The following is a 26,492-nucleotide window of genomic DNA, read 5'->3' as shown; positions in this document are numbered from 1 at the left end:
CTAATCCTCTCTTTTATTTTCCAGGTTTCTATTTTAAGTTCTAATTTAACTACTAATTTAATTTACATTAATTTAAAGGTTGCAATTTAAGTCTCTTTTGACGCCCACTGCATGTATGTTCAACAGTTTCTTGGAAGCCTTACAGATCGATGTGCACTGATTGGCTATAACACGCACACTTGGCATGGGATACCAGACCGACCTGGGACACAAACATGGCTGCATCCTCCGTTGAACAGCTGGCAAGGACTCAAGCAGTTCTCCTGCCTACTGGCCGAGAAGACGTGGATGTCATTGGGTCTATATTGGAGATCAGTGGCAATTATAGTCAGGCCAGAACCGTCATCCTTGTTGGCGCGGTACACAATCCTTGTGTTCCAGTCAGTCCAGTAGATATCCTGTTGGAACACTGTTACAGCAAACGGGTACTGTGTCTGACTAAGAATGACCTCCCTGTTTTCTCCAGTCAAAGAGGCACGCTCAATCTTATCCCTGTGAGTGAGAGAGTGAAATAGTTTTATCAGTTGAATGTTTCTCATCTGTCTGCACTAAATATGATGTAAAATGTCTAGTAGGTGAGTATAAACTCACAGTGTTGCATCAGCCCAGTACAGTAGTCGTTCCTCGTAATCCAAAGACAGAGCATTAGGCTGAGAAAGACTTGTGTTTACGATAGGGACCCGGAAGTTTCCACCAAGTGTGGCGCGTTCTATTTTAGCAGGGGATCCCCAGTCAGTCCAGTACAGGTATCTGCGTGACGAAAATCAGTTTTTATTGAGGAATTTTTGTTTTTTTAAAACTAATCTGGCTGGAACTATCTGAACCAGTCTTTTAACTCTGGGGGCTTTCACACTTGTCCTTTTGAAAGGGGGTTAACACTGCATTGTGGTTCCAAATGTATAAGGTACAAACAACCAATTACATACTGAACTCATTAAATATTCATAAATATTCATGAACTGTTTTTCATTTCAGCATTAAAGGGCAAAATCTAAATTGTCATGGAAAACACAACAATTGAAGTAAAAAATGGGTTATTCCTACAGTTAAAGTACAAAATGTCTATTCAGGACAAGCTGGATCATATAAACCATATATTTAACAATATAACCATAAACCGAATATATAAACCAAATTAATGTGCAAGAGTGAGATGAGGAATTATAAAATTACAAATACAAATAAAACTGTCAACAAGTTTACAAATGTACAGTGTGAAACCATGAAAATTGAGTACAGGATTAAAGGCCAAAGTGTACTTTTTTATGTGTACACTAGGGCATGTGCACAGTGCATGTGACCTAAATTTCATCATCAGCCATGCACATGCCCGATACTCTCTATGCTGAAATCATACATGCTTCTTGATTATTTATTTTTTTTACACTCGTCAGTTTGTGCAGAAGGTGACCAACACTACAATGGCCCGTTATTTCACAGTTGAAAAATAAAGGAATGAGATGTAACAACAATAACCTGGATATGGCAATAACAATAGATGCCTGTGATGATGAAAGCATGTGAGAGGCAGTTAAGAGATACCTGAAACTCCAGTTTAAACAAGCACAAATTCATTGGTCATACCTTCTGAAGAGAAATAGCAAAGACACTGGCAAGAATGAAACTCATAATATGCTAAGCGTTTGCGTCAAAACTAAAGAATATTTTGGTTTAGATGACGATTTTAAATGTGAAAAGCCCTAAAGTGTTTTTACCCATAGCAGGGATCCACCACGATAGCTCTGGGGCGGTCGCCATGTGCAATGAAGGAACGATTTTGGCCATCTATTCCCATAGACTGCACACTCCGATTGTAATAATCTGTGAAATAAAGACGCTTGTGGGTCCAATCGTAGGCCAGACCTTCAGGATCATCCAGATCTAACAGATGAGAAGAAAGCAGAGAACTCTTTAACATTGTTATTGGCTGGTTTCTGCTTATTCATTCCGAGAATGTTAAAGCATCAGACTGTACCACTGGCTATGGTGATCGGTGGGCTAGTGCTGCTGGTGGTTGTGATGTATCCTATTTTACTCCTGCCTAAACCCACATATTGGGTGAAGAACACTCTCTTGTCTTGAAAGTCAAACTCTGTGGCTAAAACACCGTAGCCCAGGTTAAAGGTAGGAAATGGTGTGCTGTGGTCCTCTGGGTCCAGCCTCATGCTGTTCACGGTGTAATCCGTGGTGAAGATCAGGTACTCATCCAGGCCAAAGCCACACGAGACTCCATTGCTGAGCAAAGAGCCATGGGCACAGCCACATTTGGGCTGCTGCTGTTCAGGCATTGCAAAACAAAACTGTTGGCAGCGCCCATTGTCCTCATGGCATGGGTTGAAGCCCACCAGGTTGGCAGAAGTGGGCTGAACATGCGAGTCAAACACTCCAACATCTGTCAGATCCTCAATGCCATCTCGAATCACCTCAGGTGTGTCTGTATTCCCAGGAAGCTTGCTAGCCTGAAAGAGTTTGCCCAGCTTGCAATCGATCCACAGCATGTACTCGCCAAAGATGGCGACACTGTATGGTGCGGGGTAGCGACTACCGTAGCGTACAATCTGCCGCTGAGAACCATCAGCCGCCATGCGAGATATCATATCCAGAGTATCGTCAACCCAGTACAGGAAGTCATTGGTGTAGTCGATCGTCAGGCCTCGTGGGGATGACAGGCTCTCAGAGGCAAGAACTGTCCGATTGGTACCATCCAAAAGCGCGCTCTCGATCTTAGGTGTCTGGCCAGCGTCAGTCCAGAAGAGGAGACGCAATTTGGGGCTGACGGCAAGATCTACGGGACGATCCACTGAACTCTTCAGCAGGATCAGTTGAACGCTTGTGTTCAGACGTAACACCTCAATGTATGTCTGAGAGGTGAATGCATTAGTGAAGTACAAATTTCCTGACATTAAAAAAAAAACAAGGATCAGCCCGATATATACAAACAAACACATAAAGCTATTTTCACAGTATACATGGTGTCACTTCATTTTCACAGTAATTTACCTGCGATCCAATCTACTGCCAAACCCTGAATCCTTCCAGTGCCCAACTGACTGATGACAGTAGAATAGCGTGAGCCATCTGTCTTAGTCCTGTAAATGCCTCTGTAGGATGAGTAGGTGCTGTTATCAGTCCAGTACAGGAATCCAGAGGCGATATGCATGTCCAGCTTGTCAATAATTGAGTAAGTACCTACAGAATAAAAGCACATTATATTTTGTAGTACACAACACTACACCATAGGACTAACCTGTGGTGTAATTTTTATTAATATTTATTATATATTTAAATATAAATTATTATTATTATATATTATTTATTCCATTTATTATTATTTATACAATACATTTTTTCAAAATATGTTTTTTTTTCTCTCAAACATTTCAGTAAGCTTTAAGTATGTTTTTACAGAAAGACATAACAACCAAATCTGTGAATAGTTTTATGAAAAAAGTTTATTTAGAAAGTTTTTCATTGCCACTCTCTTCCTATAGATATCTAGTACAAGTATATATATCTTATAGAAAAATCTATTTTATTTATAAAATAAAATATTTTTTACTCATTATTTATATTTAAGTATTATTCTATTTAGGAAAATTATTGATAAAAATAAAACACATTTTTATGTATTTATATTTGAATATTATTTATTAGTATTACTATTATTTTATTCATTGTACTTTATTTATCATTATTTATTTACATTTATTTAAAAAAATATTCTCACACTTTCTGAAGTGTCTAATAATTGTTATTTTATTTTTTAAATATTTTTTTAAGAATAGATATTACCATTAACATTGCCATTAACCATTCAGTTATGTTGCCAGGGTTTTCAAAACTTCCTCTCTAACGAGAATCAAACTGCTTATTTATTCATATTGTAACCAATACTCACCTGCTCCTACAGGAACCATGGCCTCAGAGTGGTCAGAGCTGTTGATGTGGAATCCTCTAATAAATTTGGAAGAGGACACTATAGCATAAGAGTCATATTGCTCGCATTGAGACCCATCCTGAGATGGGATAAAACCTGTGGTGCAGGCGCATGTCTTCTGTTCATTAGGTTTAGGCAGACACAGGTGGGGACAGCCTCCGTTGTTTGTACTGCAAGCATTGGTAGTGCCAGCAGAGTCTGGATTTAATGGATTGTGGGTGAACAGAATATAATCAGTAAAAAAGGAAAAAAATCCTTATATTGCATTATTAAAATGTATTATTTGTTTTTGAAAAGAATACTTGTTTCTCATTGGTCGATACTGGGATTTAGATGTTAAATATTTTTTAATAAATGCTAGACTGAATATTGGACCACTGTCCAATATTGCTACTTTCAATTTTCTTGTATCACTCCGGGGTTGCTCTTTTTTCATACCAACAAAAGTTATTGTATTATTATCCTTTACTTCAAATAAAGAGCAAATTGCATTGCTTCACTCACTGTCTCTGGCATGCACTTTCAGTGCTCGCACCCCTGCCATGCCGCTCCTCATCACCACCATGTCTGCGCCTGTGCTCTTTTCAACTCTCTCAATGACCTCATAGTCAAGGTCAGTGTAGTAGAGGTAATTTTGGTAGACAGTGATGCCCCAGGGATGAGACAGGCCACTCACAGTAGTCACCCTGCTCGCACCATCCATGGTTCCACACTCAATCTGCCGATCACAGAGAAATACCAAAACCAGGAATATAATGCAAGTGCATAATGAATTATTTCTGCATGTGGATTCATGAGCAAGTAATGTCTCACCATCCCAGTTTGAGGGACACCCCAGTAGATCTTCCTGGCCTCTATGTCAGCAGCGATGAACTCAACGTTGCCCAAGTTACCAGTGTAGAGGTTTCTGAGGTTCCCACCATCCATGTCTGCACTTGCCACCTTTGGTGGAACTCCACTGTCTGAACCTCTGTCTGTCCAGAACAGTGTCCTGCATGGGTGAGAGGATGATGACAGTACATTAATAACTAGGGCTGTAGTACTCGAGTCCAGTCTTGGAGACCGAGACCGTTTTTCTATGGTCTCGGACTTGTCTCGGACTCGCTGGTATTCGGACTCGGACTTGTCTCGGTCTCGGCCATTGGTCTTGCCAAATATGGCTTTTGATCTCGACCGAGTCCAGGTGTCTTTATTATGTTCCCAGTAAGCACACATACGTCGCTGCGATATTAAAACAAAATATTATTGGAGGGAAAGTGAAACACTGGCCACCTAATAACTAGCGATGGGTATTTCGGCTCTTTTTCGTGAGCTGGCTCGTTTGCCTCAGCTCACTGAAAAGAGCCGGCTCTTTTGACTCACAAACGGCTCTTTAAAAAATAAATGTTTAAATAAACTCGTTGAAAGTCCACCGCTAGTGCAACGTGAATATTCACATTTTTAATTGTCCATAACAACCCAAACTTTTTTTTCTTAGCCTACCTTTTATGTGTGTGTGTGTGTGTGTGTGTGTGGATGTTATTGAGCTTGTAGAAGTTTAGCTCTTGCGTTCTTCTGAACATCTCGCTGAATGACATCTGAACATTGCCCGATGTAATTTCTGAGTCATATCACTCCATAATCTGCCTCTCTTTTAAATGCCTATTCCACGAGTGGTAGATTACAATGACTGGCTGTTTTAAAATATAGCTAATATCGAAACAAAATAACCCAGGCAGTCTCATCTACGAGACGTTTAGGCCTCCTCCAATAGACAGCTGGGCTCATAGCTTGCAGGTTTGCTTAGTGACTTTTTTCATTTGATTGGTTCAACCGCCACCCACCCGAATTTAATTAAAATATTATTTTTCGCTACATCATCTGCCCAATCCGGGGTTTATCCGCATCTCTAGTGTGTGTGTGTGTGTGTGTGTGTGTGTGTGAGTTGGCTCGGCCCTCCCTCATGCAGTTTAATTGGTTGACATTGCATGTATGATTGACAGGAACAGAATGTGAGGCTGATCAGACCTGATCAGGCTGATCAGGATCGAAACAAATGTGTGTGCTCCTTTAGGCCTATATAATAAATTTTTTTTTGTTGTTGTTCTTTGAATTGAAAAATCATTCATTATTACATAATGATTTAATTTCTATAGGCTATATTTTTTAGCAGACTTTTTTTTTTCCTGTCCTGGACTCGGTCTTGACTCGGACTCTAACCTTTTTGGACTCGGTCTTGTCTTGGACTCGAACCTCTTTGGACTTGGTCTTGACTTGGACTCGACTAGTCCTGGTCTTGGACTTGTCTTAGACTCGACAAAGGTGGTCTTGACTACAGCCCTATTAATAACTAAAGAATAAGAACAGGACAGTGGGGATTTCTTTAAGACTGCAAGGGAAGCTCGGCTTCCCCTATAATGTCAACAAAATTAATGGTCAAATATGTACAATTGTGTTAACATTTTATTGACTAAAAATGCGTTAGAAAACGTTAATCTCAAAGACGAGTTCGTTCAGAATCAGCTACATACAGCAGGTCAGCTGACTCGATCTCCTTCTCATACATTCCCGTAGCGACACAGACAGTGCATTTCCCTGTTGAAGCCCAGCGTCCATTGACTTCAATGGGGCTGCTCTGAAAAGTTTTTTTCAGCGCTTCGAAACTAGACGGTCATTGGATAAATGCTGCGATTATGTCCCGCCCACGGACGCTCAGCGTCTCTGGGGGTGAATGAGGAGTGGGCTGGCCCGGACTCCGGGCTTCCGTGTGATGATTGGAGGGGCTGCATCTCCTTTTGATTGACAGCGATTTCATACAATAAAAAGTCGCTGCCGCTGAAGCTATTGGAGCTCAGTCCCATCGCGGATTTTTCAAGTGATAGTCAAAAGACAAACTGCTGCTACCTCTTTCTTGGTATTTGCTTGTCGAAATTGCTAGCCATTTTTCATAATACATTTCACACAATTATACATTTATACCTTTATTATATTATTACTTATCCTATTACATTTTTTATAATATTATTAGTAATAATTAAAACAATAATTATTAAAATAATTAAAAATAGCCTATATATTATTAGTATTATTATTATTATTATACTTTATTATATTATTATTTATACCTTTATTATATTATTACATTTATACAATTATACCTAACTCTGCTGGCCATTGAGAGGACACACTGGTCAAGTCACTGGAAAAGACGCCTAGTTGGAACGATATAGGGTCACAGAGCATTTTCTTGAAAAGGAACGTTGGGCAGAATTTACGTATAAATAAATGGACAATTTTTATGATGTAGGCCGAAAATGAGCTTCCCCTCTTTGAAAGACCAGCAACCGCCACTGGAACAGGACAAATGTCTACTAGTCACAAAAAGTATTTACCCCCTGGCTGGATCAAGAGCTATTCCTATTGGCTCTCCAGCTCCTTCTGGTTTCCCTGTGTTTGTGATGATAGTCTTCCTGTAATGTTGAGATCCATCAACCCTGATTACCTTTTGGGGGGTGAAGAGCAAAAAAAAAAAATTATAATAATAATAATACATAACATAATTAAATAAATTACAAGTTAAGGTCACATTTTATATTAGGTGTCCTTAACTACTATGTACTTACATAAAAAATAAGTACAATGAAGTTATTGTGTTGATGTTTTATTGCAAAACACTTGTGCTGCTATTGAGATGGAATATGGGTAAGGTTAGGACAGGTTTGGTGGTATGGGTAGGTTTAAGGGTCGGTTAAGGTGTTAACGGAAGGGTCAACAGAGTAATTATAGATGTAACTACAGAGATTAATTACAGCTGTAATTACATGCAGGTATTAAAAATATATACAAGTACATTGTAAAAACATGTATGTACACAATAAGTGCATTGTATCAAATTATTAATTAAAATGTTAGTACATAGTAGTTATAGACACCTAATATAAAGTGGGACACAATTTAATTCAATAAATTGATATGTATGATATAATATGCTGATGTGTGTCACTGATCTTAAGAAATTATGATGTTCACCTCAATGGCCTTAACGGAGGGATTAGTGTAGTACATGATTCGTGTAATCCAATCAAAGGCAAGACCAGAGGTGGAACCAATGATAGCAGCTGGTGCAAACTGAGTTCGATTTGCTCCATCTGTCTTGCTTCTATAAATTGAACCCTAGGGGAAAAATTCAACCTTAGTTTCAAGATAAACATTACTATTTTTTTTCTTTGTTTTTTATAAATATTTCTATTTCAAAATATTGTTTAATAGTTAAAATAGTGTCAGTAATGTTATGAGTTAATTCCAAAACAATGTTATGGAATAGTCAAGATATTGACTGATTTACTGACAGTGCCTTGCACCCAGTAGACAAACTGCTCTTGGTCATCAAAATCAATATCTCGGCCCTGTGTGATGCCTGAAATTGGTGCCATGGCATTGTTGGACGTGTCATTGGGGTTGAGAGGGATTCCCATAATCACTGTATCTCTGACGACCATCAAGAATGGTGTGTCATCTAGGAAAAATAAGTATTACAGCATAATTAAGTCAAGTAAAAGGCCATAAGACCTCAAGAACTCAAATGGCACACAGTAATTTTGTAAAGACTCTGACCTTTAGTACAAGTACGACCATCGCTGGCAAGGGTCCAGCCAGACTGGCAGTCACACATGTAGTATCGGGGTCTTAAGGTCGATAGAAGACACAGCTGACTGCATGGATGATTCTCACAGGGGTTGAGTGCTGTATGGGAGCCAAAAGACTATGTTAGTCAAGTGAAAGAAAGAAAAAACGGCCAGATATCCTTTCATAAATAACCTGCATGAAAGCCTAACCTAAAGGCTGCTTGACAGGGTGATCCATGACGATACCCATGCACTGGTACACACTGCTCAGAAGGGTGGTGATGTTTCCTCCATGAAATTTGTTAGTCCTCATGATTTGACTTGTGTAGCGGTCACTCCAGTAGATGTTGTCTTCGAAGATGGTTATGCCATGTGGTTGCTGAAGAACCTGCAGATACAGAGATGTGTGATGAGTGGAAAATATGACACCAGATAAACTCAGACTGTGCCCTTATACTTCATGTAAAACATAGATGGATTTTAACCAGGCACTTTAACTCCTACCATGTCACTTGCGAAGACTTGATGCCTGTTTTTGCCGTCATAGTCACAGTAGTCAATATATTTCAGGTAGGCGTCAACAAAGTATAGTCTTCTAGTTGTGTAATCCAGGGTGAGTCCATTGGGCCAGTATACCTTGCTAGTCACAATTGCTCTTCTTCCGAGTCCATCCATACTAGCCTGTTCTATGCGAGGGTTCTGACCCCAGTCTGACCAGAACATTAGATTGGTACTGAGAAGAAAACAGAAGGAATTATAATTTTATAAAAAAAGACTCCACTTTAAGTGATCTTAAAAGGACAGTTTACAAACAAATGAAAATTCTGTCATCATTTACTAATCCTCATGTCATGTCATTTCAAACCCATAATACTTTTGTTCATCTTCAAAACACAAATGAAGATATTATAAATAAAAGAGAGATTTCTGTCCCTCTATCGAAAGTTCATTCTTGACACTTAAAAAAGTCCATAACGAGATCGTAAAGTAATCATAATCCATATGATTCAAGCAGTTTACATGAAGAGACACAATCACTTTTTATGATAAACAGATTTTATTTAATATTGTATTCACATACAAACATTGATTAAAGGGGACCTATTATGCAAAATTCACTTTTACATGGTGTTTGAACATAAATGTGTGTCAGCAGTATTTACACAACCACACTATAAATGTTAAAAATCCACCCACTACCCATAAGTCAAAAGCAGTGTCTCAGAACAAGCCATTTGCAGATTCTAGCAATGTGGTGTCACATTGCCCAAGACTGCTGACGGACTCTGCTCTATTATGAATGAATGAATGAATGAATAAATGAATGAGGCACTTCCCAGCTGGCATTCGACTGACCTTAAACGTTTAAATGTGGTTGAAATAATGTCAGTTTATGGAAAAACATTAATTCAACGTCAAAACAACGTTGAACATCAAATGGTTGAAATGGTGTTGTTAACTCACTATGGATTCAACATAGAAATAGAAATAAAATTTGAGTTGTACGTCAAATCAACATTATTTTTACAACCATGACTTTTAAACATTTTGTTGAAATATATCAGTAGAAAAATAACGTTGTTCCAACATCCAGACAATGCTGATCAATTAACTGTTGAAAAAGTGTTGATGCATGAATAATGATACAACGTTGAAAGATCAACTCTGAATTAAACGTTTGTTAAGTAACATTAATTCAACGTCAAAACAACGTTGAACACTAAATGGTTGAAGTGGTGTTGTAAACTCACTATGGATTCAACAGAAATAAAAATACATTTTTGAGATGTACGTCAAATCAACATTATTTTTTACAACCATGACTTTTAAACATTTTGTTGAAATATATCAGTAGAAAAATAACGTTCCAACATCCAAACAATGCTGATCAATTAACTGTTGAAAAAGTGTTGATACATGAATAATGATACAACGTTGAAAGATCAACTTTGAATTAAACGTTTGTTGAGTCGTGATAAAAGCGCTTTCTAATGTAAAAAAAAAAAAAAAATTATTGCATAACACATTTGTTATTTGCCGAAAAAAGAAATTGATCTTGTAATACATCATTTAGATTCATGTTTTCATAAGGAATAAAAAAATAAAATAAATACACATCAGCCAATAGAGAATTGAGACGCTTTCTACATCTCCTGGCGTACTTTGAGAGCAACTCCAGTCTGATTGATCATTTTGGAATATCGTTCAATACAAGAGCTTGATTGGAGGACGGCGGTTGTCCATCACACAACTGTGATTCTATTGGCTCTGACGGTTCCAGACAACACCCGATTGCGCATGCGCGAAGTGGGTCTGTGTCGTCATCGTCAGGCAGATTCTGACCTCGACCGGTTCGGAATGAATTTGGGGGTAACAGCTCAAACGGTAAGTCACATTTTATAACTAGAAAATTCCTAAATAAATGTTGTGTGTGCCTGACTCTGTCACATATATTAATACGTATTGTGTTAATTAATATTGTGTGTATGGGAAGAGACTAGTTTAACCGCGAACCGCCGTTGTGTGCTAGATAACCGCCAACCGCCGTTCTCTCTCTCTGTGTGTGTGTGTGTGTGCGTGCGTGCGTGCAGACTAGTTTAACCGCGAACTGTCGTTGTGTGCTAGATAACCGCCAACCGCCGTTCTCTCTCTCTGTGTGTGTGTGTGCGTGCGTGCGTGCGTGCGTGCAGACTAGTTTAACCGCGAACCGTCGTTGTGTGCTAGATAACCGCCAACCGCCGTTCTCTCTCTCTGTGTGTGTGTGTGCGTGCGTGCGTGCGTGCGTGCAGACTAGTTTAACCGCGAACCGTCGTTGTGTGCTAGGGAGTGTGTGTGCTAGTGTTAGGGATGTCTCTGTTGGTCGAACGCGGCACATTGACACACTTTCCATCCACAAACTTTAAAAATAAGGTTGAGATTTCACATTATTCTTCCTTCTCTTTTCGAGAGATTTGGAAGAACACGACTTGAAAGTCTTCTTCAATGGTGAGTTGTCCACATAACTTACCTAACCCAACCATCTATTTGAATCTGAAAGTAATTTAACCCTTAAAACAAAAATCATTTACATTTTTGTAAAATTTAAATACAAGTTGATGTGGAAGATATTATTTAAAAAATGATGAGGACAGCCCTCATTTGATTGATTGTTTTTATGACTTATTTTCAAATTAAATGATTTTCTTTATAAAACATTTAGGCTTAAAAATATTTAGTTTTTATATTTTACACTCCCAGATGTATCACAAAAAATGGAGACGACAAAATGCAAAATTGAATGCGAATTGAATGTGAAATCTCAACCTTATTTTTAAAGTTTGTGGATGGAAAGTGTGTCAATGTGCTGTGTTTGATCAACTAGAACAAAATTAAAAATTGCTCCACTGGCAAATTTTTCTATTTATTTTGTGAAAATTTGCATGAAACAAGTGAAAATTGTCTAAACACAAGTTACTTTTTAGTGTATGAGATTATTTTGAATAGAAAATAGACATTTGACTAGAAATATCATAAATATTCTTGGTAAAATTTTGAGTTTTTGCAGTGCATTTTTATTGGGCAAATGAAAAAACTTGGATTTTGTGGTGTAGAGCGTACTCAATACATTATAAAAATAATAATCAATCGCTTCTTTTTTTGGCTAGAATTCCAGAAGAGAGTTCTTCAGCTCCTTGTCGAAATCATAGACTGTAAAAAAATATGGACGTAGTGTCCGTGACGTCACCCGTAGGTTTCTGAAGAGCATTTTTGAAGCCTAAAGTGGGCGGAGCCGGCCGTCGCCATCTTGGCTTTGCGTCACTCCCGGATAACAGAAAATAGGCAAACAGGCGGAGCGTGAGTGGAGCTGAGGAGCTGGGCTATGGCTATCTGAAATCACCTAGCTCGACGTGATCGAGTTAGCTGATGATGTAAAGCCAATTAAACGTTCCTATTTTTGCCCTTCGAAATATTATAATAGTTAAAAGACATGGCTACAAGTGAGACTGTGTATTACTTCGAGAGTGATTGTGTATGAAGGTGATTTATGTGCATACATGTCAGTCACTCTTTCATGGTCCGTCAGCGCGGCATCGCTCAAGTTCGTAGAGAGCTTATTCAGTCCATTTTAAATTCTGATGTTGGCCGTCTCTCAAATGGGTTATGGTTTAACCGTTAAACCATAGATATATTGCCTTTGAAGTGCAAGTAAATGTGCTAGAAAATCCGCGCTCATTCATGTGCATTTATTGCACGGACGGAAAAGCGCCGACGCCTGCATGATTTCATCTGACGGTACATAAGCATATTATAATCCATCTGTTCCGTGAGAGCAGAACGAACGAGCATTTATTGACGTTTTAAATTTGAAAACCCCAAAAAGCAACGAAATTGCCAGACATCCATTAGTGCATGTTCACAGAGGAAAACAACTGAAATACAGCGCTGGTTGTTCTCTCGAACGATAACGACGGAATCCAAAGACGTGGGCTTTGTAACGTTACCCAAGTATTAAATTGTATGAAATAATAATCCCGAAAAAAAGCACAAACACTGCAGAGATGGCAAGTTCAGCAGCTAACATTGCTGAGGTGAAGTGACGGCTAGTAACAGCAGACAAACGGCTAGCACTGACAGCGGCAATCCATCTGTCACTCAAGTAGCTTGGCCACACCCTTAAATTTAAATATTAATCAACTAAACGGACGAGTTATAAAATAATTCACCCCCCTCACAGTTGTTATGAAGGGCAAAATGAGCTGTATAGACCAAATCCACATACAGACACCAGGCTTTAAACACGTTTTTTTCTGCTGTAAAATTTGGCATTTTAACATGGAGGAGATACAGATTTGACTCACTTCTGACAACAGCCTCAAGCGGCCAGTCAACGAATTGCAGTTTAACTCACTTCCGTGTTGGTTTCAAGAGAGAGACGGGGAGGTTGCCGCTTGGTCGAAATCAAGGATAAAATTCATGTTGCCACCTCATCTGCTGGAACAAGTTATGAAGTGAAGCCGGCAAACACTGAAGAAGAGCTTGAAGCTTTAGAGAATCGCTTGGAGGACAAGAATGAGGGAGCAGAACTGGTAAGTTTTAAATAATCTTGTAAAGTGCTGGCAAAGTTTCATTATGACAATTGGCTTGTTCACTTTGGTGACCACTACAAACTCCTTGTCCTCATCATGTGCCTGCTTTGTGGAGGTCTGGACTCTGCTGACCACTTTTTCTGGTTATATTTTTAATTTCTTGTTTCTTGTTCTTTTCAGAGTAAACATCTGAAGACGTTGGGAGGCGTTGATGCTGCAGACCATGTGAACAAGTCAATGGCTGCGTAAGTAACTTTGTTCCTTTTTTGCATTAGTTTACAGTGATGTTCCCTGTCATATACTGTCATGCACTCCCCCCACACACCCACTTACTCACTCTCTGCTACATTTTCATAATGAACTTGATTGCAATATAATATTCTAATATAAATCTGTTTTACCATGGCAGAACTATGACAAATAAAATGATGGCCATAATGAGCCTCAGAGGAAGAAGTGGGAATGTTGCCTTCATGAAGACCCTGTGGTGAGTTTGCTTTAACATAGTAGTTTTGTAACAGTGTTTTAAAATAATTGAATGTAGTAAGCAGAATAATAATTCATAAGAAATGAAGAAATCATTTTAGTTGGAGGACTCTACAGAGCATGCTCTAATATTATATAGTACTCCATTCTGGGCTCTAGACTAACTTCTCTACCGGCAGCACTGGTTACTACCAACTGCCTTGTGTTGCTTTCCCAAGCACATGATTATCAATGACCTTGCACATTGATAAATACTAATTTATATACTTGAAACATTGGCAATTCCACAAAAGTTGATATTTGCAAAATATTTTAATTTGAGAGGTTAATGTTTGCTAATACTGATCTGTTTTTTCCCACCTCATCAGACGCTGTCTTGAGCTAATTTGATACAACTACAACAAAAGCAGACGAATACATGGTCAAATACTTGAAATATGCACCAGAGAGGATAGGTGGCGGTGGCAGAAAGAAGTAACAAAAAGGGAAGATTTAACCAGCCGTGTTCAATGTTGCCCAATGTTTGGGCCGTTTTTCTAAAGGTTAAAGTTCGACACGTGTAAAATGATGTTGTGTGAAATGTTGGCACACTTGCAGCCATGCAATAAAGCATGTTTCTTATGTCAGTGAAATGTCTTTATTAATCTTCTTCCTGGTCTTGCTTTGACCAATTGGCTTCTTCCTAGCTGACTGTGCGTGTCCGCAAACTTAGTGTTTATGTATCCATTTCAAGGTGTTTAGTGTTATTGTTGAACACATCAATACTTTAGTGAAAACAGTTTAACAAAATAAACTATGTTGAAAAGCAGGACTTTATAGTGACGTTGAAATTTCAACGTTGATTGGATTTGCAAAATCTAAACCAAAATCAATATTGATTCAACGTTGGCAAATTCACCTATGTTGAGAAACGTGACGTTGGAATGACGTTGCTATTTCAACGTTGATTAGATTTGCAAAATCTAAACTAAAATCAATATTGATTCAACGTTGGCAAATTCACCTATGTTGAGAAACGTGACGTTGGAATGACGTTGCTATTTCAACGTTGATTAGATTGACGTTGGAATTACGTTGCTATTTCAACGTTGATTCGATTGACGTTGGAATGACGTTGCTATTTCAACGTTGATTAGATTTGCAAAATCTAAACAAAATCCAACGGTTATCCAACACTGACACCTGACGTTGATTCAACGCTGACTCTACGTTAAAATGCCAGCTGGGTTATATAGCGATTTTTATATGTACTACTGTACACCCAAAGCGCTTTACAGTCATATCAGGGATTCTCTCCTCAACCACCACTAGTGTGCAGCATCCACTTGGATGATGCGACGGCAGGCACAGTACAACGGTGCCAGTGCGCTCACAACACACCAGCTATAGGTGGAGAGGAGAGAGAGTGATAGAGCCAATTCAGTTGATGGGGATTATTAGGAGGCCATGATTGGCAAGGGCCAATAGGTGGAATGTGGCCAGGACACCGGGGTTACACCCCTACTCTTTACGAGAAGTGCCATGGGATTTTTAATGACCTCGGGTCAGTCAGACCTCGGTTTTACGTCTCATCCAAAGGACGGTGCCCTTTGACAGTATCGTGTCCCCGTCACTATACTGGGGCGTTAGGACCCACACAGACCGCAGAGTGAGCACCCCCTGCTGGCCTGACTAACACCTCTTCCAGCAGCAACCTGGTTTTCTCAGGAGGTCTCCCATCCAGGTACTAACCAGGCTCAGCCCTGCTTAGCTTCAGTGGGCAACCAGTCTTGTTCTACAGGGTGATATTGCTGCTAATATGTCTATTAGCATAGACCTCGCCCCTAAATGAGCTGTACACAGTCTGCCATGTTTATCTCCATGCCAGAGCATTTAACAGCAGCATCCCATTTAACAGGACATCCGAGACGTATATTACATCTTGTAAAAAGGGGCATAATAGGTCCCCTTTAACACAAATACATAGAGCACATCAAATGTGGTTAACGGAATATCAAACGTGCTTGCCTAACATGAGAGAACTGAAGAGATTTGTTCTCGTGGGTCATGCAAGCACGTTGGAGCTTCCACAAGGACCAATGAGGTTTGTTCTCCTGCATCAAGCAATTTCTGTTTAAAGGGGTCATATAATGGTACATGCACTTTTACAAGTTGATTGTACTGAAATGTGTGTTGGCAGCGCCTGTACACAACCATCATAAAATGATAAAAATCCATCCAGTGTTTTTTTTTTTAATCTTCTTATATGTTTTCCCCTCTCTCAAATCAAGCCGTTCGATTTTGTGACGTCACAAAATCGACGCCCCTCCCACGATTGTTGATTGACAGCAGCGTTTCAACACTGACCCGTCCTCGCTCGTGAGCGAGCTGTCAATCATACTCCGCGTGGACCGGCGCGCCACGGTCATTGTTGAAACGTTGGAGCACTGTCTATGAGCAGAATGGCATCTAAGGGATTGTGCTGTTCTGTTCTTGGGTGTAATAAGGAACACAGCAGTCATTTTGATGTTCCTAAATCCGAACCGCTGAAGACGCAGTGGCTGAGTTTGTTTTCGAAGGGAATATTCCCCATGATCAACGTCAATGCGCGAATCATTTCACCAGACTGCTTTACAAACGAGGGTCAGTAACGTTATAAAGCTGGTTTTGCTAAGAAGCTGCTCCTGAAAAAAGGATCGGTACCAACTATTCGTGTTCCTGCTGCACCTCCAGAATAACTGAAGTGAGTGTAACGTTTTATTAACCTTTATATTAATATTTATATTAATCTTTGCAAATCGCTTACACACTTCACGATGAATGCGGCTGTTTACACTCAGGGTACATTACGGCATGTTTTCTATGTACGACGTTCTCAATATAATTCATAATCCCACGTTTATAATGAACAACGCGTTATGGTTATTGTGTTATTAAAACTGTGTATGCATTACGCACAGAACAGAGGGGCGGGGTGAGCAAAGCTCATTATCATTTAAAGACACATGCACTTAAACGGCGTGCTGAAAACAGAGCTGTTCTTGACTAGGTAAAATTAGTGTTTTCTTACAATACTAATGAGAATTTTTAATTAAAGTATATTACAAACTATTAATTTAGACCCTAAAGAATCATATTAGCTTATACAAAAATGCCATTATATGACCCCTTTAAAAAATGTTTGGTTTGGAATGACATGTTGAGTAAATTATGACAGAATTTTCATTTTCAAGAGTCTCTCAAACTTCATTAAATAGCTACAAATTAGTAAGTATGTCCAATATGCATACTGGTTGCGGGGGTCTAGAGCCAGTCCACGAGGGCTGGTGACATTCTTGGTAATCAGAATCTTCCTGAAGCGGCCATCCAGAGTGGCTACTTCAATGTTTTCCATGACGTAGTCGGTCCAGTAAACGTTTCTACCAACCCAATCCACTGCTATACTCTCAGGCACCATCAGGCCTGATGAGAACACCTAATATATCGACATCACCAAATTAATTAATCCTGAACTGTAATTGATTAACACAGATCCAATATATCCATACAATGAAATTCATAAGCCCTATAAGACAACAAATCTTTATTTCTTCTTATTACTTACCTGTTTTTTGTCTGTGCCATTCTGGAATGAACTATAGATCATTTTCTCAGATGAATCACCCCAGTAGACTCTTTTATTGACATTATCAAAGTCTACAGCAACGATGCTCACGCCGCTGACTACGGGATTGACAAGGGGTGGTCTGAAGTAGATGCGGTTAGCGACAATCTGACTGCGCCTGGCCACCAGAAGTAAGGCATCACCTGGGGCTGGAGCAGATTACATATTTCCCACAGATTTCAGGTTTTACTATTCTTATATTACTGTACAAACAATTTTTGAAACTACTTCACAAGAAATGTTTTGGATTTGGTGTTAGTTGGAGCAGTGTGAACTAGCCTTAAAGGGTTAGTTCACCCAAAAATGAAAATTTTGTCATTAATTACTCACCCTCATGTCGTTCCCAATCTTTCAGGTCCCAGAAAGGTAGCAAAGATATCGTTAAAATAATCCATGTGACACCAGTTGTTCAACCTTAATTTTATGAAGGGAAGAGTAACCACACGTCGTAACCACAGTGCAGCACTTCCGGGTTCTACATCAGAACGTCGACGCCAATTGGCAGACGCTGTTCACATGAGCACCACGGCACATGCGTGTGATGCTGAAGCAGGAGTTGACCAATACAAAGTCGGCATTCTGACCCTGGAAGCGTTGCAGTGTGTTTACTATGTCAACCGCGTATGAGACTGACACAGAAGAGAAGAAATTTCTTCAATAAAGTCGTTATTTTTGTTTGTTTTTTGCGCAAAAAAAGTATTCTCGTCATTTCATAACATTAAGGTTGAACCACTGGAGTCACATGGACTATTTTAACGATCTCTTTACTACCTTTCTGGGACCTGAAAGTGGTTGTTGCGTTGCTGTCTATGGAGGGATCAGAAAGAATATATTTCATCAAAAATATATTAATTTGTGTTCCGAAGATGAACGAAGTTCTTACGAGTTTGGAACGACATGAGGGTGAGTAATTAATGACAGAAATTTTATTTTGGGGTGAACTAACCCTTTAAAACCATTGAGTTGTTATCCATTTGACTAGAAATGCAATTCAGCAACATAAAATCTTAGTACAATCATGTTTGATGTATAAACGATCGAGTTGTTACTTACAGATGGCTTTGCATGTACGTCCATCTGGCTCCAGCTGGTAGCCATCTTGGCAGTAGCATCGGAAGGAGCCGCGCTCATTGAAGCAGGTTTGACTGCAGAATCCAGGGATCAGACACTCATTTATGTCATCGCAGGTCTTTGAGTCGTTCAGCAGCTGGAATCCTGGGTCACAGGTACACTGAGCTCCAAATGGACCCTGAATACAACCATGACTGCAGCCCCCATTATTTACCTGACAGTCATTTTCATCTAATAAGACCAATAATAAGAAAGAAAGAGACAGAAAAACAGTCTGAGAAGTTCATCAACAACATATAGCAACATGTAACACCTGCTTTACTCGAGCAGCAGCAGAACTCACTGCAGAGGGGAGACTCGTCAGCTCCATTTGGGCAGTCTCTCTGGCCATCACACACCTGAGCCTCTGTGATGCACACCTGGTCTGTGGGACACAACCATTGACCTGATGGGCAGCTGAATGGTGGAGTGGGGCAGTTTGTTTCATCGCTCATATCCCTGCAATCATTTTCCCCATCACAAATCCAGCTCTGAGGCACACAGTTTCCATTGGCACACTGGAACTGTACAGAACTACAGGTACGGGGCGGGCAGCCATTGTGCTCATCAGAGCCATCCTCACAGTCTGGATGACCATCACATTCCCACACTTTCGGAATGCAAAATCCGTCGACCTGGCACTGGAACTCATCATCATGGCACAGACCTGGCCCACGTGTGGCTGCACATAAAGTCAAGTCAAGTCAAAATGTATTTATATAGCACCATTTATACAGACAAGCTGACCAATGTGCTTTACAAAGCAGTAAAATATCACACAACAGACAGAGCAAGAAAAATAAAATACAAATTACAAGTTATTAAAAGCAATTGAATAAAAGTGTGTTTTCAAGCGTGACTTGAAAACTGACAAGTCAGATGCAGAGCGAACATGATTAGGCAAGCTATTCCATAGTGTCGGGCCCACAATGGCAAAGGCACGATGACCTCTGTGTTTTAACCCTGTTTAAAACACCAGCTATTAGTCATCACTAGCATTATTTTACACTGCTAGATACACATTTAGTAGCTTATATCCATATAAAGATGATGATGACATATATGGCACAATCCCATGTATAAATTATTTTCAACAACAATAAAACATCAATTACAATAAATAAATATTTCTATTTTTTATATTTATATATTTTATATGACAGAAATCAAGGTTTTAAAATGTATTTAGATATTTGTGAAATTTGTAAACCTTGTGGAAAATTAATAGAGATTAAAATACTGGTTGACAAAAAAATAATTATGAAAGAATTGCAAGACCTTTTATGTTGTGCCTTATATCAATGAAATTAAAATATGTAAAAACTGATTCACTTCCATGAACATCAATCTCATTTTTTTTTTTTTTTTTCACAGACATGGAGTCACAGTTAACAGCAAAAAAGTCTTAAAATAACCAAATTTATGTCATATGATCCCCTAAAACCAAGCTGAAAGAGGACTTCTAAACACATATAACTTACGACAGCTGCTCTCATCTGAGTGATCCCTGCAGTCATAAACCCCATCACAGCGGTAGCTCTGACTCACACATTGATCTCCACTGGCACATGCAAACTCGAACGTCGAACAGGAGTACACTACCCAAAAAACAAAACATTCATGTCATCCATGTTAATTAAAGTCTGAAACAGAACTAGTTACAGATCTTTTCTTTCGTATTGTGATGTACATCCGAGTGTAACAGATTATCAACAAAGAAAAAATGTAGGGTGAGGACTTGGTTCTATGAATTGATTGTTGATTGGATTTTGAGATATGGTCATTGCTCTAAAAAGGCACAAGCTTAACTTTGCTTTCCATTTATTACTTAAAGGACACTTTAAGTACTCCGATACCACAGCAAAAACTACTTATCTAATAAAGTTCAAACATTTTAATAGGCAAGTGAACAGTTAGAAATAAAGTAAGGTCTAACTGTAGTATTTATTTCAGGTACAGAAATGTAATAATTAAATGTTCACTGTAGAAATTTTATGTAGATTGTGTTTTGTTGTTTGATTTACATTAATTACATTAACTAGACAATGGCAGAAATGTATACTGCTGTCACTTTAAGACCTAATGAATCCAATATAATGATACACATACAAAATCTTTCTCAACTGTTTATGTTCACTTAAGACATAACCAAAGGTGTTTATGAGAATGATTGCCGAGATGGGTATTTTAACATAATTTTGTGTGTATTTGTCCATCCAAGTGCAAGGAGACGTGAAAGAGGAATCAATTCTGAGAACTGAATTTGGAACTGAAACAGGTCTCTCTGTGTGTGCATGCGCTTTGGGTCTGTGCTGCTGTGCGCACAGATAACAGTGTACGAGTACTGCATTAAATTCTTTTTTGCCTCTTCTAGCACTGGAATTGTTTAAAATCTATTGAATGTGTAAACTAGCAAGACAAAAAGTGTGTGAATTATAAAATTTCACTCTATGGTAGTTAAACTTGCAATTAATCCACGAATCATGCCGAACCGTGGGGCCTATTCTGTACGGATCACGGATAAACAATGATCCGTTTAACCTCCTACTTGGAGAGACACCCCAGGTGAATAGGGTAAAACATTTTTTTTTATAAATATCACCATGCTTCACCAGTTGATTGATTACATTAATAATTGCAAAAAAAAAATGTATTACAAGTTTTCTGAAATTTTGTGTTTAAATATGCAAATGAGGCATTACTAATTTGCATACATTTCTAGAACAAAAATCTGAACATTCGATAAAGTCAGGTTCAAAATTCTTGTTACATTTTTTTTATATATTAGAGTCAAAGGTTTTACAGAGGGGATTTTGGATATCTCTATTTATCACTCATTTATCACATAAATACATTTTCGCCATTTTTTTAAGAATAAAATGTTGTATAAAATCAGGAAAATTATATATGAACAAACCCCTCTGTAAAAACCTTCAGAATATAGATAAGAATAAAACTGTAAAGTAAGTTTGGTGTATGTAAGTGTTACTGAAGTGGAGATTTCTGGCTCAATGTAGGAGAAAAAATCATTTTGAGAAAACGGCCTTTAAAGATATATACTGTAATTGAAATCTACAGACGCAAATAGATAAAGTGCTCTAAAAGACACAGTTAAAAGTGTATTTTGGATGTTTTCTGTCCACTAGTCTAAAAAAACACTCTTTTTGCCTGTAGTGACTCGCCTTAAAAATCAAATCACTGTCTTACCGCAGTCCTTCTCATCAGAGCCATCCAAACAGTCCTGGTCTCCATCACAGACATATGAGTTATAGATACAGCGGTGATCTGGACACAGAAAGAAGCCAGGCTGGCAGGTGGTGATAGTGGAATCTGGAAGAGGACAGAGGAGAATGACAGTGGTTATAATTAACTTAATGTATTGCTGTGTCAAATTTGTGTACATGGGCAGTGCTAGGGCTTTTCAGAGTGTATTTTTTTTATCAAAATGTCTGACAATAAACATTTATGCATATTCACTGACCCTACATTGAAATTCTTCAATACTCACTGCACTGTCTCTCATCAGAACCATCGCCACAGTCGTTGAAGGCATCGCACAACCACGCTTTTGGGATGCAGTTTCCATTGGTGCAAGCGAATAGGTTGGATGGGCAGGTGGTTGGACCACGTGTGGGGCAGTTATCTTCGTCGGTACCATCACCACAATCATCATGTCCATCACAGCGCCATCTAGCAGGGATGCAATGCTTGTTCCCACAAGTGAAGGCATATGGAGAGCAGGTTGTACCTGATTAAAAAGGTGAAATGAGATGTTCATAGACATGTCTAGGTCTTCAGGTGGTGCTCAAGCACACTCACATGTTCATACACACCTGGATCTGTGCAGTTGGCTTCATCTGTTTTGTCGACGCAGTCGTTCACACCGTCGCAACGGTAAGAATTTGGCACACATCGACCCCCGTCACAGGGAAAAGCATAGTCTCCACAGTTATCATCTGGTGGGGGCTCAGAGTCATCCTTCACACAGTCTCTCTGGTTGTCCTGCAGCTTCATGCCGTAGGGACATCCACACACACGGCTGGACGCAGGCGTAGGGAAACAGAAGTGGCTGCAGCGGCCGTTTGGAATCAGATTGCATCTGCTTTTGAATACTGTATACAGCAATGAGATTAAAGTAGTTGATTATCACTTACTTTGCATGTGACAAATAATACTTTACATCTAACAAGTACAAGGATATTTTTTTTGTCCAATCTATTTGTTTATTAAAAAAAACATGAATACACCTCTTCTATGATGGGAATGCATTTAAGTGCCGAATAAAAAAACAAACAAATTTTCTTGGGGTGAAAATTTTTAAAATGTCAGGGTGGCCGAACATCCAGAGCCAGATTTATGCATAGGCATTAGGCACGTACCTATGCTCGCACGCCCAGGGGGGCCCAATTACAGTGAGGAAAACTTGTTTTAGTTTTTTTTTTTTTTTATTATTATTATTATTTCACTCTAATGGTAAAACAATGTAAGACAATTAATTTCTAAATTAACACATTTTTAAATATCGGGCAGAAACCTCGTAATCTAAATTTAAATCTCTAAATCTTGTATCTCTATTGGATCTTCAAATTGTCAGTAAAACCTCATAACTACACCCGCCTCTATCGTGAATGAAATGCCACACGCAGTTTGGACCGTCTCTGCATATTTGCAGCAGCAAGGGTAAAAAAAAAAAAAAAAACCTGGTTACTAGAATAAGTACAACTTTTCTTTACTCAAGTAACTCTCTCTTTCTCTCTCTTTCTCTCTCTCTCTCTCTCTCTCTCTCTCTCTCTCTCTCTCTATATATATATATATATATATATTATTTTATTTTTTTACAAGTAAACCCTGGTCTTGTATATAGTTATTTGTGGTCGCACATGTGGACCATCTTCAACCTTGCAATAAATAAATAAACAATCACACAAAAAAAAAAACTCCATTTGACACATGCAAGTGTCTGATCATATAAAGCCACAATATCAATAATATCAACTGTGACAACACAGTGTTTAATTATTTTTGAAATAAATATAAATAATAATAATTTCCTGAAAAGTATAGTGGTTTTGGATATTTGAGGTTTACGCCAGACAGCGATGATATACTGTATGTATATAAGCTACCGGTTGTGAGGGTTTTGGGGGGGACCCAAAAACTTATTTTGCCTGTCACAATATGAAGTGAATTCGGCACTGCAGACATCATAATGAATCTGTGACCATCTGCTTATCTGTGTCACTCACAGTCCTGGAGATCAGCTGAATAGGCCTTAACATTCATTATGCCTGAGATGCCCTTTCGGAGAACTATATTTTCCCCACCATCCCTCTTCCTCATTCGGAAAACAGAATTCGTCCTCCAGTCTGACACAAACAAATGATCTAACAAATGGAGGAGACAGATCAGTCAGTGACAAGTGGAACAAATCTAAAAAATGCTGGATAACAGTCTTTGTAGTTTAAAATCATCTCAACATCAACATCACAATGTGGCTTTGAGATGACTAAAGAAACACAGAAGTGACAACCTGTGTGTATCGTAAGTGAGAAAGGGTGAGTGATTTGTCCAATGCTGGAGAAGGCCTGTCGGTCAAACCCATCAATGCTCACATGCTCAATCCGGTCCAGCTGCGCATCAACCCAGTATAGCCTATCCATCCTGTGGAGCACAACAAACATCTAAGACAGCCTTTAGCCCTCTTTTTTAATTGTCCAAACTGATCTTAGTGTCGGAATGAAATATGAATGGAAAGTGAATTAATCTCATTTACAAACTATTTCAGAAATCAAATGGTTTATTTTAAGAGGACTTCCTTACAGGTAGTCCACAGCAAGTCCATTAGGCCAGCCAAGTGTTGTGTTAATTAGAGGAACAGCATTGCTTCCATCTGTGTATGCTCTGGTGATCACAGCTGGACGATACCAATCCGACCAGAAGAGGTATCTAAAAATCGCAAAATAGAGCTTTATTTAGATTATTAAGATTATTTAGGTCTTATATGTAATTAAGTTATTCTGTATTTACACTACATTATAAAGATGTTTTATTTAGCACAAAATGGTATTCTGAATTATGTATTCTTGCCCATGATGTCTCATACCCTGCACTGGGGTGCACAGCAATCCCCCGGGGGTATTTCAAGTTTTTAACAACAATGTCCCGTCTTGATCCATCTGTTACTTTAAAAGCTGAGACGGTGCGATAGGTGCTGGATATCCAGAAGAGGATCTTAGAGGTCCAGTCATATGCCATTGACTCCACAGAGCCCACTCTGTAACCGGTCAGGATCTCATGATCTGAGAAATAACCACAAAATAATGATTTTATATTTTATTAAAATGTTAATGAAAATGGTGAAAATCCATTTGCTAATTTTATATATGAATTCAATTTTATTTTATAAATATTTGCAATTTATTTTAATTAATTTTTTTTTATAAATATTTAAAATTAATTTAAAAAGCAATAAATACTACATTTATGGAATTATTTTTATCCTTGTTTTATTTATAATATCAGATTAATTTTAACATTGCTGTTTGGATTTAATCAAAGATGTTACTTCGCATAAAAAAGTTTGAAAATCACTTAAAAGTTTAGTATCCAATTGTTAAAAAACAACAACAAAAAAGCTGCGTGTTTTCCGGTGACTCACTGGTGCCATTGATGGGTGATTTGTAAATGAGCTGCCGCATTCTGTCATTGTAGAACACTGTCTCCACTGAGCCATCATACTCCACTCCAGAACCAGAGAAGGTTTCGGCCATGCCAGCGAGCGGCAGGGTGACATCCTCCTGAGAAGACACGTTAAGAGGAATCCCCCTGACCGCTTGTGCAGTAGCCATCAGTAAATAATCTTTAATCTCTGAAAGAGACAGACATGTTTGTTTCAGAGGATCTGGTGCAGTTGAACTGAAAATAAAGCCTGTGAACAAACAAAACAAACAGTGAGGTTCATGATTTGCCGGGCAGGCTCTGTCTGTCACTCACTAAAGCAAGTGTGGCGGTCATCCTGGAGGTCGTATCCTAGGCGACACTTGCAGCGGTAACCCAGTCCATCGTTGTCAGTGCGGTGACTCAGAAGGCAGATTTGCTGACACCCGCCATTGTGTCTGCCACATGGGTTTATCACTGCGGTCAGAAAAGGCCAATTATGATGTATACTTAGCATTGGCCTTGTTAATTCTGTGAGTATTATATAGTTTGTATTATAAACATTCAACTTTGTCTCACCGAAGGGCTGAAGAGCTGGATGGGAAACCACAATTTGTCCAGGCCTGTTAGTGGAGCGGTAGAGAAAAGTCGGGTCACTGCCATTGAAGCGGTTGGTTCGAATCACACCCATCTTGACCCAGTCAGTGAAAAAGGCATGGTTCTCGAATACCGAAATCCCGAAAGGATGGGGGACCTGATGACCTCCATTCAGCACTGTTTTCCTGGAGGCACATTTGAGAGCACAAATATAAACATAAATTTAGCAATCAGTTAAAAAAAAAAAAAAGCACTATATCAGTGGTTCTCAACCCTTTTGTCTACAAAGACCCCCATTGTCGACAACAATGTTTAAAAGGCCCCATGACAGTAAATTTTTCATAATTTACTCGATAAGGATTTTAAAAATCCTTGAATGATCCTATGAACGA

General features: G+C 38.8%; 1 protein-coding gene across 1 annotated transcript in view; it reads right to left on the bottom strand.

Annotated features, from left to right (window-relative positions):
- Positions 1 to 26,492, bottom strand: part of lrp2b (low density lipoprotein receptor-related protein 2b) — a gene marked incomplete at its 5' end in the record, with an annotated part of 91,891 nt that overhangs the window by 46,588 nt on the left and 18,811 nt on the right. The window contains 29 exons of the mRNA XM_079850880.1: positions 203 to 492; positions 592 to 750; positions 1,716 to 1,881; positions 1,976 to 2,896; positions 3,001 to 3,189; positions 3,899 to 4,135; positions 4,442 to 4,655; positions 4,751 to 4,928; positions 7,309 to 7,418; positions 7,946 to 8,089; positions 8,266 to 8,432; positions 8,531 to 8,659; positions 8,752 to 8,929; positions 9,046 to 9,274; positions 17,363 to 17,547; positions 17,677 to 17,885; positions 18,790 to 19,038; positions 19,151 to 19,528; positions 20,328 to 20,444; positions 22,054 to 22,176; positions 22,355 to 22,594; positions 22,680 to 22,958; positions 24,093 to 24,230; positions 24,377 to 24,507; positions 24,667 to 24,792; positions 24,950 to 25,145; positions 25,505 to 25,714; positions 25,840 to 25,980; positions 26,083 to 26,285. Coding sequence (XP_079707006.1) covers positions 203 to 492; positions 592 to 750; positions 1,716 to 1,881; positions 1,976 to 2,896; positions 3,001 to 3,189; positions 3,899 to 4,135; positions 4,442 to 4,655; positions 4,751 to 4,928; positions 7,309 to 7,418; positions 7,946 to 8,089; positions 8,266 to 8,432; positions 8,531 to 8,659; positions 8,752 to 8,929; positions 9,046 to 9,274; positions 17,363 to 17,547; positions 17,677 to 17,885; positions 18,790 to 19,038; positions 19,151 to 19,528; positions 20,328 to 20,444; positions 22,054 to 22,176; positions 22,355 to 22,594; positions 22,680 to 22,958; positions 24,093 to 24,230; positions 24,377 to 24,507; positions 24,667 to 24,792; positions 24,950 to 25,145; positions 25,505 to 25,714; positions 25,840 to 25,980; positions 26,083 to 26,285 — 6,236 coding nt within the window. The remainder of the gene's footprint in view (positions 1 to 202; positions 493 to 591; positions 751 to 1,715; positions 1,882 to 1,975; positions 2,897 to 3,000; positions 3,190 to 3,898; positions 4,136 to 4,441; positions 4,656 to 4,750; positions 4,929 to 7,308; positions 7,419 to 7,945; positions 8,090 to 8,265; positions 8,433 to 8,530; positions 8,660 to 8,751; positions 8,930 to 9,045; positions 9,275 to 17,362; positions 17,548 to 17,676; positions 17,886 to 18,789; positions 19,039 to 19,150; positions 19,529 to 20,327; positions 20,445 to 22,053; positions 22,177 to 22,354; positions 22,595 to 22,679; positions 22,959 to 24,092; positions 24,231 to 24,376; positions 24,508 to 24,666; positions 24,793 to 24,949; positions 25,146 to 25,504; positions 25,715 to 25,839; positions 25,981 to 26,082; positions 26,286 to 26,492) is intronic.

Source organism: Squalius cephalus (assembly GCF_949319135.1).
Source record: "Squalius cephalus genome assembly, chromosome: 19".
In the NCBI taxonomy this organism is placed as follows: Eukaryota; Metazoa; Chordata; class Actinopteri; order Cypriniformes; family Leuciscidae; genus Squalius; species Squalius cephalus.
This window is presented reverse-complemented; position numbering and strand designations above follow the sequence as displayed.